General features: G+C 50.9%; 2 protein-coding genes across 3 annotated transcripts in view; one reads left to right on the top strand and one right to left on the bottom strand.

Annotated features, from left to right (window-relative positions):
- Window positions 1–2138, top strand: part of CAPN7 (calpain 7) — a 38586-nt gene extending 36448 nt beyond the window's left edge. For both annotated transcript variants that reach the window (XM_060099447.1, XM_060099448.1), the window contains 2 exons: window positions 798–890; window positions 984–2138. In XM_060099447.1, coding sequence (XP_059955430.1) covers window positions 798–890; window positions 984–1128 — 238 coding nt within the window. In that variant the 3' untranslated portion in view covers window positions 1129–2138. The remainder of the gene's footprint in view (window positions 1–797; window positions 891–983) is intronic.
- Window positions 2139–3022: 884 nt separating this feature from the next.
- The window catches only part of SH3BP5 (SH3 domain binding protein 5), an 81000-nt gene continuing 65944 nt past the window's right edge, over window positions 3023–18078 (bottom strand). Inside the window, exons 4-9 of the mRNA XM_060099449.1 lie at window positions 16775–16939; window positions 10030–10160; window positions 7653–7695; window positions 6759–6978; window positions 4879–5139; window positions 3023–4477 (exon numbers count right to left, since the gene is read on the bottom strand). Coding sequence (XP_059955432.1) covers window positions 4266–4477; window positions 4879–5139; window positions 6759–6978; window positions 7653–7695; window positions 10030–10160; window positions 16775–16939 — 1032 coding nt within the window. The 3' untranslated portion in view covers window positions 3023–4265. The remainder of the gene's footprint in view (window positions 4478–4878; window positions 5140–6758; window positions 6979–7652; window positions 7696–10029; window positions 10161–16774; window positions 16940–18078) is intronic.

The following is an 18078-nucleotide window of genomic DNA, read 5'->3' on the forward strand; positions in this document are numbered from 1 at the left end:
TATTCATATATTTATTCATGTCTTTTGACCATTTTTCTGTTGGACTCGTCACGTTTTTCTTAATTGTAAGCGTGAATAAGGGTACGTATGTAAAGGTATTAACTCCTTCACATATTTGCAGGTATTTTTCCCAGATTAATTTTTTTTCTCACATAGAAAAAAATTTTTCTTTATAATCAGATCTGTTTCTTTTGGTTTATTTTGCTGTGGGCAGGAACTGTCACCCTAATATCAAATAAATTTTTACTGTATTTTCTTCTAGTTCTTTTATGGTTTTATTTTTCACATTATTTTTTTAAGTCCATATGGAATGTATTTTATATTTGGTGTGAAATACAGTTTAACAATTTGTTTTCTAAGCTTTTGTCACCTTATCACCACCTACATAAGTAATCCTTTCCCTACTGATTTGGAATGCCATGTGTACCATATGCTAATTATTTCTGTAAATTTAGATCTTATTTCAGGGTCCTCTCCTGTTCTACATTTTCTGCCTAATACACTATTTTATCATTTAAATTTAACATTATTCTCTGAGAGCCTGTGGTAAAAATAGTCTCTTCTAAAGTAAGTTTAATAGAATATTAATCTTTATGGCATCAATTTAAAAACATAAATGGAGTTTTCTGTAATTAAGAGTAAAAATAGTATGCGTCTCAGAGTGTTGTTTCCTCCTACTGAAGCTTTAGAAGCATGTACTTGATTTAATGGTCCATCTGCACTTTAGGTATAGTTATTTTGGGTATGTGTTTGAGACGACTTAATAACAGTAATAATTTGTTCTTTTTTACTGCTAGGCAATATAGTGTTGGATTTGAAGTTGTAACAGTTTCTGTGGTGGGAGACCCTGGTCCCCATGGCTTTCAGAGGAAATCTAGTGGTGACTACAGGTAATGTTGGCATTTTGATTGCTATCTAATTTACACTTTACTTTCTGTGGCATCATCACCTGAAAACCTTGTTCTCATTTTCCCTGATTATAGGTGTGGGTTTTGCTACCTGGAACTAGAAAATATACCTGCTGGGATCTACAATATCATTCCCAGTACTTTTTTGCCTAAACAAGAAGGACCGTTTTTCTTGGACTTCAATAGTATTATCCCCATCAAGACAACACAACTGCAGTGACAGAGAAACCTCAGCAATAGCTGGATCTTATACTCACCAAACATCATCTCTTCAAGTGAGGACACAGATCTCCAGGACACTGAACACAATCATCAGAGCAGAATTAAATCTCTAAAAACGTTCCTGTGGAGTCTGGTGCTGAAGTCAGGGTGTGTGGTGAGAATTGTATGTAGTCAGAATTACCCTATGTCACTTGGAAGTACCATTTACATGGTTTTGTGTATATATGGAGTGGGCTTGCATTTAGGGGCCACATTGTACAAAAAAGTGTAGATGCTTAAAGATTAGGCTCAGTCAAGCACTGAGACAGATGCCCTTGCTAAGAGGGAACCGAGACCAGACGAGGAAAATGAGGGGTGTAGACTCACTCACTGAGTGGAACAGTAGGCTGGGATAATATTCTGAAGTATTTATGTTATGTTGTCTTCTTGGCAGAGCATGTTGTTAAGGTAGACCTGCTTGTGTCCTGAGTCTCCTGTACATCCTGGGCACCTAATTATCAAATGAATGTTACCATGAGATTTTTAATTCTGCATTATTTATGGCTTTAAATGTTTACTGTTGCCCATAGGTTATGAAAGGATAAAGTTTTAATACTAATTAACTTAGCATGAAGATGCTCATGCTTAAGAATGAAGGTTGTTGAAGTTAGATACCTGTCTCCCATTGACTCATGTAAAGAGAACTGAGGTATATTCATCAGTGTAGTTTTTATCAGGTTGATGAAAGTAGTAGTCTGAGACATTGAAGACATTACAATTTAGTTTGTATAGTCTTTTTTAAATTGCTCTGTAGTTCAGTGTTCTTATGGTAACATCACTCTAAAGAAAACACAATTGAGGATTTAATATATGGTAATTGGGTTGCGTTTGAAAAAATTGTCAAGATACTGTTACGTATAAATTCCCAGTTGTTTACATAAAAATTCATCAGAGTAGAATGATGCTTAAGACTTTAAAGATCTAAAAATTAACACAGTGGGATTTTTCATCATCTCTAATTTTTAAAACTTCTTTTGTATTTCTATTATCTTTAATTGAAATAAAATGTTTGTTTATACTTATGGAAACTGCATAGTTTAACCTAGAGAAATTATTAGAGGACTTCATGTGGTATGTTCCATCTAAAACAGAACTCATTACTTGCAGGAAAATTCACACTTTTATAAAAAAAAGTCTGTTCTTTTACATTCAGGATAGTGGTAGATTGTACTAGTGATTGATAGTGAGATTTCACTTTGATAAATAGTGCTTTCACTTTTAGCATATTTTAGGTGGATTACTTTTCTATTACTTTTTAAAGAAAAATCTAAAGCATAAGAGGTATATTTATTATAAACATGATTTGAACCTTTTGTGTTAAAGATCTTATACGGGACGCAAACTAAGACCTAATCCCTGCCCTCAAAATCCAATGGAGGAGACCTAGATAAACAATTTACTATATTGTAATGTTGAATTCTGTAACAGAGCTCTAAATAGAACTCACGATGTACAAGTAAAGATTAATTTTGGTTGGACCAATATAGAAAGAGAATAGAAACAACTGGGGAGCTTTTCGAAGTCCAGTGCCCAGGTATACCTGAATCACTAATCAACCTCTGGGGCTGAGACCTAGGAGATGCCCAGGTGCCACAGACAGGAGAACCAGGCCTCCAGCATAAGCACCTCATCTTTATTTATTTTCCTGCCACTGCGTCTCCGTACTGCTCAGCTTTAGTAGCAGCAGAAGTGGAATTCTAATTCAAACCTGGTAATCAGGGCTTAAATTGTTAGGATCCAGGACCTTAACTGAAAATAAGAACAGATGACCACTGCATTCCATGCTCTTCCTTATGGCAAGAGGATTGTCTGGAAGATTTAGGCAACATCAGGATTTCTTATCTGAAGTCACAGAAAGACATTTTCTTAAGCCATTTTTATTACACTCAAGGTATTAAGACAAGTACAAAATAACCTTGTAATTAGGATACTGTATCAGTCGTTAAAAAAGGAGAAAACAGGACAGTATGAAGGGATTTACACGAATGACAAATATATAAGCTTGACAGACTTAATGAGCAACTTGAATGGGATTGCTTTTTTTCTTTTAGAAACGCTAAGTTTTCTTAACAAAAAAGGACAAATACAATGCTCTAAATATGTGTAACCATGAAAACAAGAAAAGCAGTAATAGAACACTTACATTTAGCATAACAGACACCATTGCTTCTATTTAACAGCCTTTGCCAACATGTGCCTCCTCCCTTTCCTAGCTGTAAGGAACAATTTCCTCTAAGAAATACTAGTGCAGCATAACCCTTAAATAATTTTTTATTTTTAAAGTTACAGCCTACAGAGAAATTAACACCTTGTCAATCTAGAACAACACTGGCAACCATTCCCCATGCACTTCTCTTAGAATAAGTCCCCTGGGCCGGTAGGATGAGGTTTACGCTATAGAAGCTTTTCTTCCACAGACATGAACCCCCTTCTGTGACAGGCCCCTGCTGCCCTCGTCCCCCTCCCCATCCCCACACCAGCATTCACCTTTCCCACCCCCAAAAGTGCAGCTCTTGGTGACCTTTTACAGAAGATGATTTTAATGGGTGTCCCAGCAAATTCACTTTTTAAAAAGCCCCCTCTGAAAACCAGAGATGATGAAAATGAATTGTGTCCTTGGATTTTTCTTTTTTAAGCCTTCATTGGGCCGAAAAGGTGTCGTTCTGAATATTTGAGTTTTGTCTTGTGTACTTGTTTTCCTTTAGATCCCCTGGGATATAAAGGAGAGAACAAGGCCATTTTCCCAATCGAGCCAGCCATTGAGCCCGCTGGGGCTCAGCTCCCCGGCCCCTTTCCCGGCTCGGGGATTTTTCCCGGGGAACCGGTTACTGCTTCCACAGCACTGACGGGACATTCCACAAAGGCCGTGGGCCTCGTCACAGCCCACCTGCAACGACTCTGTGCTGAAAAACACCAGCCTGAGAGCTCTTACCCAGAAGAAACATCCTCAGCTCTCAAGCTCACTGAAACGTCATTAGTGCAGTTTAGAGGCAATGCTTGGGATTTGGCATATATTAAATGATTATTGGCACAATTGTTCTCCATACAGTTTCATGTCTAAATAGTGATATGCGCTTGGGCCAGAGTCCAAGCAGATCAGCCAACCTGCACCACGTTTATGTCCGCGTTGACCCTGTCCCTGCCCTTCGAACCCTGCAGGGACAGCTGCCGCATCCTGTCCTCCAAGGCGTGGCCCTCGGGGGATGTGCTGCTCGCGCTCTCACCACTGTCACCGCTGCTGCTGCTGAGACCCCGATGGTTGCTGGCTCTGTCACTTGCTTTATTCTCTGCCCCTTCCGCCCTGTCTCCTGTAGAAACGCAAAGATCACGGGGTGAGTACCGACAATCCCAAGGGTCCCCTGGGCCCCAGCCAGTCAGCCGGCTCAACCTCCAGACTCCCAGTGTGGCCCCACTGTGCGCATCACACAAGGACTTTCATCACAGGACTGCCTACTGCTTTCGTTGCGCGGGAAACCGTATATGTCCCTCATCTTTGCAGATGAAATCTGTCACGCTCATGTAACAGCTGGGAAACAGAAACCTCTCTAGCAGGTGCTTGTCAAGAGGACTCTTGTGATGGGAGATACAGAAGGAAGCAGGTTGGGAGTGGAGCTGGGCGCCATCTCAGGCCGCCACACCACAGCATGTACACCGAGGCCCTGAGCACGGCCTCCGGGGCGGGCTCCCCCGGGCAGGGGGTTCAACTCACCTCGCTCCACCTCGCACTCAGGTGAGGAGGCCCCGCTGCACTCACTGCGGGGGCCCAGCACCGGGAACATCATCCCGAATTCCGACAGGGACATGGGGCTGGGCAGGTCCAGGCTGCCAGGCCTCACGGCTGCGGGGAACTGCTCGGGCATCTCCGACGGGCTCGTGGGTCCCGAGCTGAAGCTGGACACGGACTGGGTCTCCGAATCGTCTTCAGACACAAAGGTGCTGCAGTTGTCATCTTCGAAGGCCTCGGAAGCCACTAGGAGGAGAGAGAACAGCCATCACCCAGGCCTGACAGACAGCCACCTAGTTCCTTACACGTCTCCAGATGCGTCCGCTGCAGGCAGGAGCTAGACGGGGCTTGGCAGCTGCAGGGTCCAGCCACCTGATCCCAGGATCAGGGCACTGGAGAAAAGTGACGTGGCCGTCCTGAGCTCGCGTGACCAGACTCCAGAGCACCTTGCAGGGAAGCTGCTGGACCCCATGGATAGTCAGTGTCCTTACCATCACTTTCCAGCCCCTGCCCTAGAAGTGAGCGTCACCAGACACTGCCTGAAGGTGGAAGGTGAATTCAGCCACAGATGGGGAGTTTTATCCACCCCAGCCCCCCAAACAGATTCCCCCGTGCACTGGAAGAGGGCTGGTCTGCGTTAACGCACCCTGAACCAAGCCAGCCAGGCTTCAGGGCTGCCTCCTTCCACGGCATGGGCAGCAGAAGCTGCTGGACGCAACAGCCCTGCGTGGAGTGTCTGCTGGGACCATCTTCTGAGTAACTTGTGATCTCATAAAAGACGTGCTCGGAGCCCAGCTAGATCACTACTGGCCCCAGAAGAACACAATTCCCTTACAGTGCTCTGTAGCTTGTGCCTCGTTTGTTTTGTGGACCATTATGACCAAGGCCCAGAGACACGTCATTCTCACGGTTTGAAAGCCGCCTCAGCTTTGAACTATTTCCCCCTCAGCCCACATGTGATCCCACTCCCCTTTCCTCCTCCCTCTGCTTTAAAAACAGCCTGTAGCATCCCATAGATGATCATCCACGAGAAGTACTGTAATGCTGAGCACAGAAAATGGGCTCAGCTCTGAGTTCAAATCCCATCTCCACTACTTGCTGTGTAGCCTTGGTCAAGGTACTTAACCTCTCTGAGCTTCATGTTCCTCTCCACACAGGGTTTATGAGATGATGTATACTCAAGTACTCACATCACTGTTGCTCAGATTAGTTTCCTCTTCTTTTACCTGGGGCCTGGCACTTGAACGTTTATTGCCTGAATTAAGGAACACCCAAGGGAGGAGTGTGGGGAAGGGCCAACAGCCATCATTCCACAGAAAAGACAAAGAAGGATGTGCGCAGAGACAGTGCTGGGGGAGGTTTCTGGACTGACAGAGGGAGCCACCACAACCCTCTGTATCCATTTCCCAGGGGTGGTCCTTGGGAAACAGGTCCCCAAGGACGGACACATGTGCGGTGACCACTGGAGGCCGGTGCCCCTTCATTTAATCCTGACGACCGCTCTCCGTAGTGGACAACAGGGACCTTCATGTGCCCCCCGCTTTACATGGGAAGAAACAGGAAGTTACACCCTGGCCCATGTCACGTACTAGTCAGAGTGGGAAGGTCAGGACTTGAATCAAATCTGATTCCCAAGTCCCTATTCCAGACGACTCTTCTTCCCTGCGGGACTTCTCAGAGACGTCAGTGCCCTGACATGTACTTGGAATCTCAAGGGGTGAAAGTGTAACATTTCCCAAACTTATCTAACCACAGAATCCTGACTCTGAGGATGCTCAGTAGCATCCTGGTGAACACAGTGTCCCACCAACGGGGGAGGCCCCAGGAAGCAGGGCGCATTAGCTGCACACGTGCCCCTGACTCACCAGAAACAGCGTCAGGCTCGGGCTTGCACCCCGACAGGTCCTCGGCAGCCGGGCTGCCCCCCTCGGCCCCGACACCGCACCCACGGGGCCCCATGGCGCTGGAGCGCCGCCGCTCGTGGATCTCGTCCGAAATCGTCTCCAGGTTCCTCAGGGCCGTCTTGTACTCGCCCTTCGCAAGGGCCAGCTTGGCCTGCAGTTCGTCCACCGTCTTCTTCAGCTGCTGCTCAGAAGAACGGGAGGCTCTGTGAGTGAGGCCACCCCCGCCGGCCTGGCAACGCTCTTGAGTGACGGGTTCAAACATTTGCGCCCATCACTCTACTCTCAAGACATGACTGGGGCCCTGATCCCCTTCCACAGCTCTCCACGCACCAGATGTGAGAGTAGCCACCACCCCCCAACTCCCAGCCAGGTGACAGCTTAGGCTCTATACCCAGGAGCAACCCCTGGGAATAAGCCCATCAGGGAAGCAGCAGGGGGAGTGAAGGTCCCACAGAAGTCCCACACTCCAGCCATCTGATCCGGGAGCTGTGGTCCTCACACTTGAGGTGCATCAGGACCCCCTGGAGGGTGTGTTAAAAGCCAGATGGCTGGTCCCCACCTGCAGAGTCTCTGTTCAGTCAGTCTGGGGTGGGCCTGGGGATCTGCACTGCCAGCAAGCTCCCGGGCCCTACTGAGAACCACTAACCGAGTACAACATGGAAAGTGACTGAAGCAGATTCAGAGGGCGTCAGAGAGCACTAAGGAGGCAGCAAGACCACTCTGAAGGCTGAAGACTTGGTCAAGAACGTGTCCCCCTCACTGGCAGCCATGGGGCCATTTGAAAGCCCACTACAGAAAGGGGGGCTTTGAGGGCAGAAAACTCCGATCTGCTTCAAAGCCAAAGGCCACACGTACCTCAAGCTGCATGTAGTACTTCGCCTTGAGTTCAAAGTAAGGCCTGTAGAAGGAAGGAAACACATAAGAGCACGATAGCAGTGCCCCCCCAAAACTCCACGGGGTCTCCAGGGGGCAGTGGCTGCAGCTGGCCAGGCCACCCTCCAACATTTACTCAGCTCTGATGAGCCATGAGATAAGGGGGTGCTCCCAGCTCCCGGGCCTGACGGATACAGATGCTCCCCCAGGGCCAAGCTGCCAGAAGGCCTATCTCAAGACACGGGAAACCCACACACATGCACACGTATCCCAGGGCCCCAAACCCTGGCTCACTGTCCTCTCTGGGGGGCTGTTCAAGGCCACATAGGGTGTGCCCAGCAGCTAAGGTGGCCCAACCTCCTCTCCTAGGGATGCCTAGCGGATGAGGCTGAGAAGAAGCTGCATCAACACACACCAGCTCTGCCGAGCTCACCCGGAGAAGGGAGAGGCACCACCGTCCCCCACTGAGCACAGCGGGGCCGCCACAAGGACAGGGGCTCAGGCCGGCCTCTTGGACTCTGTGCAGGACTAGGGGGACTGGACAGCGTGCAGACCCAGCCAGGTCACGGGCAAGAGAGAGGACAAGAAAGGCCAACATTCTACGGGTCGTGGGTTCTGGGTCAGCGGGAAGACGCTGGCTCTTTCAGGAACTCGGGTGTCTGAGCATGAGGAGTTGACAATACTTTATTCTTGAGCCCTTCAGCCTCCATGAGCTCGGGGTCTGTCTCTGGCTGTGGGGTCTAGGCCATTCCAGGTCCTGTCTCTTTGCTTGGAGGCCCAGCAACTGTGAGTAAAGCTGGGACTAGTCCCCAGGATCACTGTCCTATGACAACATATAGGAGTGATAGTGAGAAAAGTGGAAGAAAAGCTCCGTTGAAACCAGTCTTCCCAACACTGTAAATCAACTATACTTGTTTTTTTTGGTGTGTGTGTGTGTGTGGTACACGGGCCTCCCACTATTGTGGCCTCTCCCGTTGAGGAGCACAGGCTCCGGACGCGCAGGCTCAGCGGCCATGGCTCACAGGCCCAGCCGCTCCGCGGCATGTGGGATCCTCCTGGACCGGGGCACGAACCCGTGTCCCCTGCATCGGCAGGCGGACCCTCAACCACTGCGCCACCAGGGAAGCCCAATCAACTATACTTGAATAAAAAATACATACATCAAAAAAAAATAATTCCTTCGGGCCCATCTGTGTGTGTCAGTAATAAGATGAATTGTGCTTTCAGTGCTGTCTTACGGCCTACCTTTATTACATATAAATATTACGAACATATTTATAGACTAATGAAGACAGAATCTATGTCATTATTTTAACTGCTCTAAACTATTCCAGTGTTTGGAAGTGTCAAGACTTATTTAACCAAAGACTATGTTGTTGGACAAATTAACTGTTCCTAGTGTTTGGTATAATTGCAACAGGGAAGAGCCAGTTTTGACTCCATGTTGGATCTGTTTCTTTGACTTTAACCTTTGCTTTTCGTTGCTTTTGTTATTATAATCACACATAATGGCCTGCCTCAGGGGACCCTGCCCCTCTGCCTGAATGTTAAAGTGCCTTTGCTCATCTCACAGGGAGACAATCTGACCCTGCCCACCTGAGAATGGCTGCAGAAAAGAAGAAATTAACACAACCCCTCCCCAATGCTGGCCAAGCCAGGCACAACTAATGGCCTTTTTACTTCACTTCCTCACTTCCTCCCCCTCTCTGTTCTATAAAAGAAACGGGCATCCAGACCCCGGAAAGATGGTTTTGGGGGACACCAGTCCTCCATCTTTTCGGTCTGCCGGCTTTCTGAATAAAGTTGTATTCCTTGCCTCAACACCTCATCTCCTGATTTATTGGCCTGTCGTGTGGTGAGCGGAGTGAGCTTCAACTTGGTAACATTATAAGAAACTTTTGAAATAAATATCCTGTGAAAGAAAGAAAAGAAAGGAGGAAAGAAGGAAAGAGAGAGAGAGGGGGAGGGAGGGAGGGAGGGAGGGAAGAAAGAAAAGAAACCAGTCTTGCTCCATTTCATCAGCTCTTGGTCTACAAGGATGTGTATTATGTACATAGTTCACCCCATTGTGCTGACAGGTAATGAGGGACAGGGCCTCATCCACACCATCAGCCACAGAGCCAAGGGCATGCCCTGGTTTCCCAAAGCCCTGCCCCGGCCCACGGGCCAGCTAATGGTTTGCTCTTGAAATTCCTCTTCCTGATCTCCCAGGTCGGAGCAGCCCCACCCCTGGGGGACTACAGAGAACCGGGGCAGGGGGTTGGGCCACAGGTAGCCTGGGCAGGGGGCTCTGGTGGGGCGGGCCACAGAAAAGGTTGAGGAGATGAGGAAGAGGAAACAAGCAGCAGCCCAGGCTCACTTGGACTTGTTGATGGCTCGCTTGAGTTTCTTCTCCAGCTGCCGCATGCGGCCCATGGCCGCATTGTACCTGGCCGCCGTCTCCTTGTGCACCAGCTCGCTCCTCGTCTTGGTCTGCTCTGCCTCCATGACCTTCAAATGACAGCAGAGGTCAGCCCGGTCAAACCCAGAATGGTCCCTTGTTGGGGTATTACTTATGTCATTTAAAAAAACTAGGAATTTGGGATTCCCATATACACACTACCATATATAATATAGATAAACAAGGACCTACTGTAAAGCACAGGGAGCTAAACTCAATATCTTGTAATAACCTATAAGGGAAAAGAATATGAAAAGAATATATATGTATATATATAAAACAATCACTGGGCTGTACACCTGAAACTAACACAACATTGTAAATCAACTACAATAAAAATTTTTTAAAATAAATGAAAAAAAATTATTTGAGGAAATTAGTGGGCAGACTAAGATTAAATGAACTTCCAAAGAGAACAGGATGATTTTTCCCTATTCATCTATTCTGGAAAAATCATGTCAGATAAGATGAAATAGATCGGCTGAGGCAATGAGCAGGAAAGAAGAGAAGGAAAAACAAAAAATCAGAGGGGAAAAATAAAAGAAACATTCTCTGATTCAGTTGACGTCCACTTCCTCTGAGTAGCCACCGCAGGTTCCTCCTGCTCTCAGGCAGGCGGTACCAGCGGGAACTCAGACGTCAGGGACCTGGGAGCCCTACAAAGCCAGGTAGGTATGTGCACGTCAGGACGGCAAGGCAAGGCAATGGTGACCTCGGCTGTTTGGCCCCTTCCCAAATATCCTGAGTTAGCTGGTGGACAAGAATCCAGGATCCAGAGGGTCAAACTGAACAGATTTTGGGGTTTACAAAAATTTGTGACCAGTCAGCGTTCTGGTGGCAGATTCTGGTTTTAAAAATGAGTTCAAAACCCAACAATCAAGGGCCCTCCATGGCAGCTCAAAGGCACATTCCTAGAAACAGGGACGGTGCTGGTTCTCTCCCCCATCACCTAAAAAGCATCAGAACAAGCCCAGCTGGGAGGAGAGATGATGCAGGAGATAAACAGCAGTTTAGGCCACATCAGCGGCTCACAACTTCCTTCTCATCTTTTACTTACAACTCACCCAAGTGTTACGGGATGAACCGGAAAGGCAGCAGTGAGGTGGGGCGAGAGGGCCGTGCTTTATTTTACCCAAAGAGCAGCAGGGAGGAGCCCCGAGGGCCCTCAGGCCACTGGTTCACTGTCTCAGGCCCAGCAGGACAGCTGTAGGAGGACACCACCCAGGAGGAAGCCAGCGGTCCATCACCCCCTCCAGGCAACAGCCACGGTCAGCCCGGGGAAGTTTACTTATGCACTTATAATAAGGAGTTTTTTAAGTGTCAGGAAAAATTCTGAAAGACTTTGATATGAGCATAAAACGACTGGGTGTCCTGTCCTGTCTGGGTGTCCTGCCCCCTTCCAGGTTATCTCTGCCTTTCGTTGTCTTGGAGCTATTTTATGACCCTGTAAGTTGGGGAACACTGACAGTAGCATAAATGATTCTTACCCCTACAAATGAAGATTGTGTCCAGTAGAGATGCATTTGATTATTGATTGCCCTGTAAATACTGACCAATTCTGTATCTTGTAAATTCATTTCAGCATTCCTAAACTTCTGTATGCGTGTGTTTTTGGAATTCTCCTTTGAAAGAGCTGTAACATCTTATTAGTTCCATCCTTAATGAATTAAATAAAATCTTTGACAGGAGAACACTTTATACTTATCAGAGTTCACCCTTTACCTTCTTTAAAATGTATATCTTTTAATAATGTTTTTTTTTTAAACAATGGTTTTAATGCTTGAGATACTTTTAAAAACAGAATTAAAACAAAGTCAGAGAATGGAAATAGGGAAGTTAGACAAGCTGGCATGTGGTGACAGGCTTGCTAAAATGACCTCTCAATCAAGAGCAAGGGGCTCCGGAGAACCCTTCCCCTTGGCTTCTAACACCAAAGATGTCACAGTGACATAAAATGCACTCAAAACCTCCCCAGCTTGGTCACTTAGGGAAATGGTAGTAACTCTTCAGTCTTGTCTTAAATCTTAAGCTTTAAGGATTTACTGGTGTAACCTTTATGAACACGCAGGACCCAAGCACATCAGACAGATGAAGGCAACATATCGTGGTGACCTGTTCCACTGCAAGAGGATTCAATGCAGGGTTCACCTTTCAGGACCCGTCTGAAAGCATTTTGAATAGACGATCTACAAAAGCTGTGATCTGAGGCTACAATACAGAGCATTCCCTGCAGGAAGCAGGGCTCTCACCGGCTGCACACAGGCCCTTGTTCTTCCCTGGCCCTTCGCCTGCAAAAAGCTTCCTCAAATTAAACACTCGGAAGGCTCCGAGCACTTGGCGACGTTGCCAGCGCAGACTGGGGCAGCAGCGAGGACGCCGTCCCGATTCAGCCCCAGCAGGCCAGCCACCATCCCCCGTCCTGACCCCCAACCCCACGTGCACATAATCCTCTGCTCTCAGAGGAGAGTCCCCACTCCGCTTCCCGCCTCTAGGGAGAAAGTCCCCAAGCAGGTCACCTTGGTTACGTCTCCTAGGTAACCAAGCAGCCCCTGAAACATGGAACCAGCCGTGGACTGTGTGCCCAGGGGTGGGAAAGGAATGGGGGGATAAGGGCGGATGCTGAGAAGGTGGAAGCCACAAATGGAAGCACAACGCAGATGTCCCTGCAGACCTCAAGATGGCCAGACGCACGTGCAACCCAGCCCTGGGGCGCCAGCGCCCAGACCTCCGCGAAGGCTGGGCTGACAGATATTTGGCCTGGACTCTGGGCCCCTGAGCCCCCACTCAGCACCGCGCTCTTCAGTTTACCACCAGCATATTCAACTCAGAGCTGCGTACTCTGATTAAGCACCTACTGTGTGCACAGAGCACACTGGAGACCAAACCCGGACCTCCAGCCTCACGGGGCAGACGCCCAGCAGCACCACGCTACTCGGGCAGCTGGGATCCAGGCTGTCGGGGCCACCGGGCCCACGGGGGTGGGTGGGGGCCGGCAGCAGAGGCTGAGCTGTGGGGCTCGGTGTGGGGTGCTGGGGGAAAGGGCGTGGGCGGGGAAGCACTTAGGGCTGGGGGTGCTTAGCAGAGCCACCCGTCCACTCTCCGCGGGCAGCGCTCAGCTTCCCGCTTCCTTCCCCAGAGCTGGCAGGTTCCCGGAGAAATCACTGTCTGGGCACCAACAGCCCTGGGCCCCTCTTCCCCAGGGGGACCATGTCCCGGGGCTGACCCACGGGCTCTGTGCTAACCTCTGGGTGCACTGGCCTCTGCGGATTCTAACGACTAAGAAAGAAGTCAGCATCCCTGGGGTTCCCAAAACCCACAGACACACGCTCCTGGCCCCCGCCCCGGGCCGGCTCCAAACGCCCAAGGACTGACCACCCGCTGCTGCCCAATGAGAGGCTTTGAGGCCCCAGGCGTGAGGCCTGAGTGACCAGAACAGCCGCAGCACCAAGGCCCAGGCAGGCAGCAGGTAGCGGGCCCTGGAGAAAGCATGTGGGGAGGCCACTGCTGGTGCTCGGGACCCTGAGAAGCCACAGGCCTCCCCCTGGGTCAGCAGAATAGACAGAATGGGGCCCAGCAGTGCTGACGGGCTCCCTCCTGGGAGCCGCAGGGCAGCCCAGGCCCTCTGCTCACAGCAACACACAGAAGATGCTCAAACAGATACTTCCTACAGGGACACCAACGGGCACTGCCAGCCAGGCTGGGTCCCCTGCCAGCAGAATGAGCTCAACCGACCAGGAGACGTCCAGCCAGCCCGGTTCCTCTGCCTCACATTTGGCTCTCCCAACCTCGAGGCCATCCACCCTCATGCCCAACAGCCCGGAGCTAAGAGCAGGGTCCTCCGCTCCCGGGAAGGTGGCTTCATGGTCTCCTCAGATCCTCGGCCCATTCAGGCTGATTTCTGATTCCTCCTGCAGCCCTGGGTGCACAGGGCCAAGGAGGTAGTTTCCCAGGGCCTTGGGGGACGGGTGGTACATGCCCACCAGCACAGAAAAGCTGGCCATGTGCATCCCAGGGCTCAGACCCACGCCCCCAGGGCTTTCCTCTCCAGGAGCTGCTGGTCCCTGACAATTCATGCCTCCCCACACCTCCTCCCTAGAAGGGCTGCTCCGCGGCCAAACCGGGTGAAGCTGGAGGGGCCTCAGCTGCCTAAAGCCCAAGTGGGAGCAGCAGGGACGCCACGTCCCCAGGAAGGCCACTCAAGTGCGTCGCGGCTTCCAAAGCCCTGCTGATCCCAGCTCTGAGCGCAGAACTGTTGCTCGGTCCCTGCCCGGGGCACTGCATGTGGCCTAACAAGAGAGACCCCGGGGCTCCAGCGTGGCTCCAAGTGGGGCTGCCCGCTGTCACCCTAAGTCTGAAGGAACAGAAGGGACACACGGATGGCCTCAGGTAAGGAATGTGGGGACCCCAGGGTCCTTCTACTGTGCCTGGGGTGGAGGTCACACAGCCCAAAGCACTGCCACTTCCTCAAGACAGCCTGGACCTTTCTGAGCTCTGCATCTTTCTCTAGACTCTTACGTGGCAGTTTCTTCAGGAGAAGAGGGTGAGATGACGCTCCCTTCTCCTGAAGAAACAGGCTTCCTGGAGGATCCAGAAGTCAGCCAAGGCCGGGGACATATTCTAGACCATTCATTGTCTTTGTCCACCAGCACTCAGGAAGCTGAGCCTGCCAGGCCCGCATGGCCTGGGGAGCATGCTCAATCAGGGGGCGGCTCACAGAAAAGCCACACACGAGCATCTGTACCATCCGTCACATCCCTGGAGCGTGCCCCCTCCAGGCTGAATTTCTCAGTGACATGGGGACATGGTCGAGGACAGCTCTGCCAAGGGCTCTGTCTCTTGCTGGTGTCAGTTTCCAACTCTCCTTCCCCATCATCAGGTCAAGGAGCAGCATCTGAGGCCCATAAAACTGGGGAGGAATCTAGGGAAGAGGAACAGCAGCCCCAGGGTGGAAATCCTGGCCTGTGACCCAGAAAATCTGCTCAGCTGCAGGGGTTACAACCCCATGACCAAGAAACCTACAGTGACCTCAGTGAGAGCACACATCAGATGACCCTCCCCGGGACCTCAGGAGCCCCATGCGACATCAGGAGGCCCAGGGCCGTTTGGTACAGCCCCACAAGTTGCACACTGCACAACCTCAAGAAGCACCATGCCCAAAGACTGGTGTGAATGGTGCTTCCGGAGTCATGGGATGTGGAGGTCTTGAGGACACCTCTCCCGGACTGCCGCTCACCATCCACTATGGTCCCAGGACTTAAAGAGTAGAAGGAAGAAAAAAAAAAAAAGCAGAAACCCATTTTGTTGTTTTTTAAAGAACAGATTAAGTGATTTTTGAATGATTCTGACTAGCTTGATTTGGATCTTGTTTGGGGTCGAAGAAGGGCAGGAAAGAAAGGCAGGCCTTCAGCTAATTTCTCGGAAGGAGCTACTCTAATTTTTTTTTTTTTTTCCTGTCCTTTTCACTCTGTCAGGCTGTGGCTTGTAAATTTCCAAGATTTCCAACCTCCCCTTTGGCGTTTCCCCAGTGGACCCTGAAAGCTGTGTTTGGCTCTCCCAGCATCGTGTACACTAGGTGGCAGGAGGCCCCAGGCCACACAAGCCCGGCCGGGAGCCCAGGGTTCAGGGGAGGTGCTACAGAGTCGACCTGCATTTGACACTAAGTCCAAGCCGTTTGGGTGTCAGGCATTCCATTTAAGGAAGCACACGGCCATCTTTAATTATCAGGTCCCCCAGGACTTGAGCCACCGTGGCCGGTGACATTGAAAAGGTTCTCTTCCAGCCCCGCAGGTGGCCTCTCAGGGAGTCCAGACTAGCTCCCACCCGCTACATCACCCTTCATCCAAGGCCTCACCCACCTCCCCACAGAAAACCAGCTGGAGGAGGGGAGGAAAGAGGTGACAAGTCCAGCTATACCCACCACTTCTGATTCTCAGCAATGTGGCCAGAGGGCAGATCGTGGGAGCTGGTAAAGGGCCAAACAATGATGGCACCAAACCTAGGAGTCAAAGCCCACTTCCTGTGCATACACTGGTCCCCAGACCCCAGCCCAGCCCGAAGGCCAGCCTGTGCACCCCCTGTATTCTGGCCTCATCTGCCATGGCCTCCGCTTCTCACCAACTGGCACCCACCCCTGAGTCCAGGCTCAGCAAGTAATCAAGGTCCTCCACCCAGGGCTCCAAACCCAGCCAGTCCCCTGGGACTCAGAGGGAGGGGACTCTGGAGAACGATCGGGTCCCTCGGGGAAGCCCCATCCACATTCGGGACCGTCAAGGGTGATCTGACCCAGACGAACCTCAAACGACAGGGAAGGGGCAGGTACGCCTGTCACCGGGTGACTGTCATCGCGGCCTATGGCTCAGTCCCAGGCCCGCTGAGACCCCATGGAGATGACCACCTGTGACGCTCAATATGCCTGGGGGTCTGTTTCCTCTGCTTGGGGAAACCAGCGGGGAGTCTGGGTCTGATGGGCACCTGCACCCCGAGGCCGCACTGGAACCCAAGGCGGACGCAAGCCCAGCCCCTCTCCCCACCCCACGCCCACAAGCAGACGCATGCCCCACCCCCCCGGCCCCTGCCCACAGGCAGGCGCAAAGCAGAGGCGCGCACCCCGGCGCAAGCCCAGCCCGGCCCTGGTCCCACGGATGCACTCCGCTGAGACTCATACCCTCTGGGTGGCGTGGTTCAGCATCTCCTGCCAGGCCGAGTCAAACTGCCGCTTGTCATCCTCCAGCAGCCGCTGCTCGGCCAGGGAGATGGTCTCCTTGGCGGCGCGGAGCACCTCGGTGGCCCTCTGGAAGTCCTGCGTGGCTCTCTGAGCTTCCAGCTGCGCCTGAGCGAGAGAGAAACCTCATGAGGCCTCGGACACAGCAGGGGCTCCCGCTGGCTCATCACACCCTCCAGAAGGTGGGCGTCCCGAGGGCCTGGACAAGTCCTGTCCTTCTCTGCCTGGGCAGCCTGGAAACAGGCCGGGCACCCGCAGGTCTGTGTGGACGCTGGATGGGGGAGTGGAGGGTCTTCACAGCCGGGACCCAACATACCAGATAAACATGCAGGCTCTGGGTCAGAGTTAGAGGCAGCGAACTGGCCCATCCGTGGTGGGTACAGTGTCGACCGTGGCCCTTCACAGAGATGATCTCATTTGCTAATGCGGCCAAGGGTATCAGTGTCCCCAGCAGCACCCCTGCCCAGACACATGGTTCAGCTCACAGCACGTGAGAATCAGAAAAGCCCCGGAGATTACTGTCCAACAGCGTCATTCTGAGTGGGAACAGTGGCTTCGACAGGCCAGGGCCGTCCCTGAGCTCACGCAGCTGTGACCAGACTCCAGCCGCTCCGAGGCCCAGCCTCCCCGTGCGGTGACCCTGCGGGACAGGCCCCCACTCAAACCACACGCGCCGACACCTGCGATGGGTTGGGGGAAGGCCCTGATCATCACGATGCTGTCCCTGCTTTCAGGGAACTTCAAGTGGGAGAATCAACAGAAGCGGCAGCAGAGCCCTGTTAGCCTGGACTATCGGGAACATGAAACGTCACTGATCCAAACTGAGTGTAAAACACCCCACATTTTAAAGTCTTAGAACAAAAAGAGGACTGTGATCTCCTTAATAACGAACATGTTGATTACATGATGAAATGACAATATTTTGTACCTAAGGGGTTAAAATGTATTATTTAAAACTAATTCCACCTGCTATTTTTAAATTTTTTACTGGGACTAGAAAATTGTAAGTCACATAGTTGACTCGCATTCTGTTGTTTTCATGCAGTAGAAACGCGTCCCCCAGGAGTAGGCCATGAGGTTGCACCAGGAATTTGCAGCAAATCCTTGTCACTGCTCTCAGCAGGCCCACCTTGAGCTCCCCGCCAGGGTTCAGGCAAGCCGCTGCCAGATGCTGGCCCGCTGCAGCCTCCCACGCACCCCTGGCTAACCGGATCCCTCAGTCAGTTACATAAACTGGGGGACACCCC

This window comes from Mesoplodon densirostris, chromosome 5, assembly GCF_025265405.1.
Source record: "Mesoplodon densirostris isolate mMesDen1 chromosome 5, mMesDen1 primary haplotype, whole genome shotgun sequence".
Lineage (NCBI taxonomy): Eukaryota > Metazoa > Chordata > Mammalia > Artiodactyla > Ziphiidae > Mesoplodon > Mesoplodon densirostris.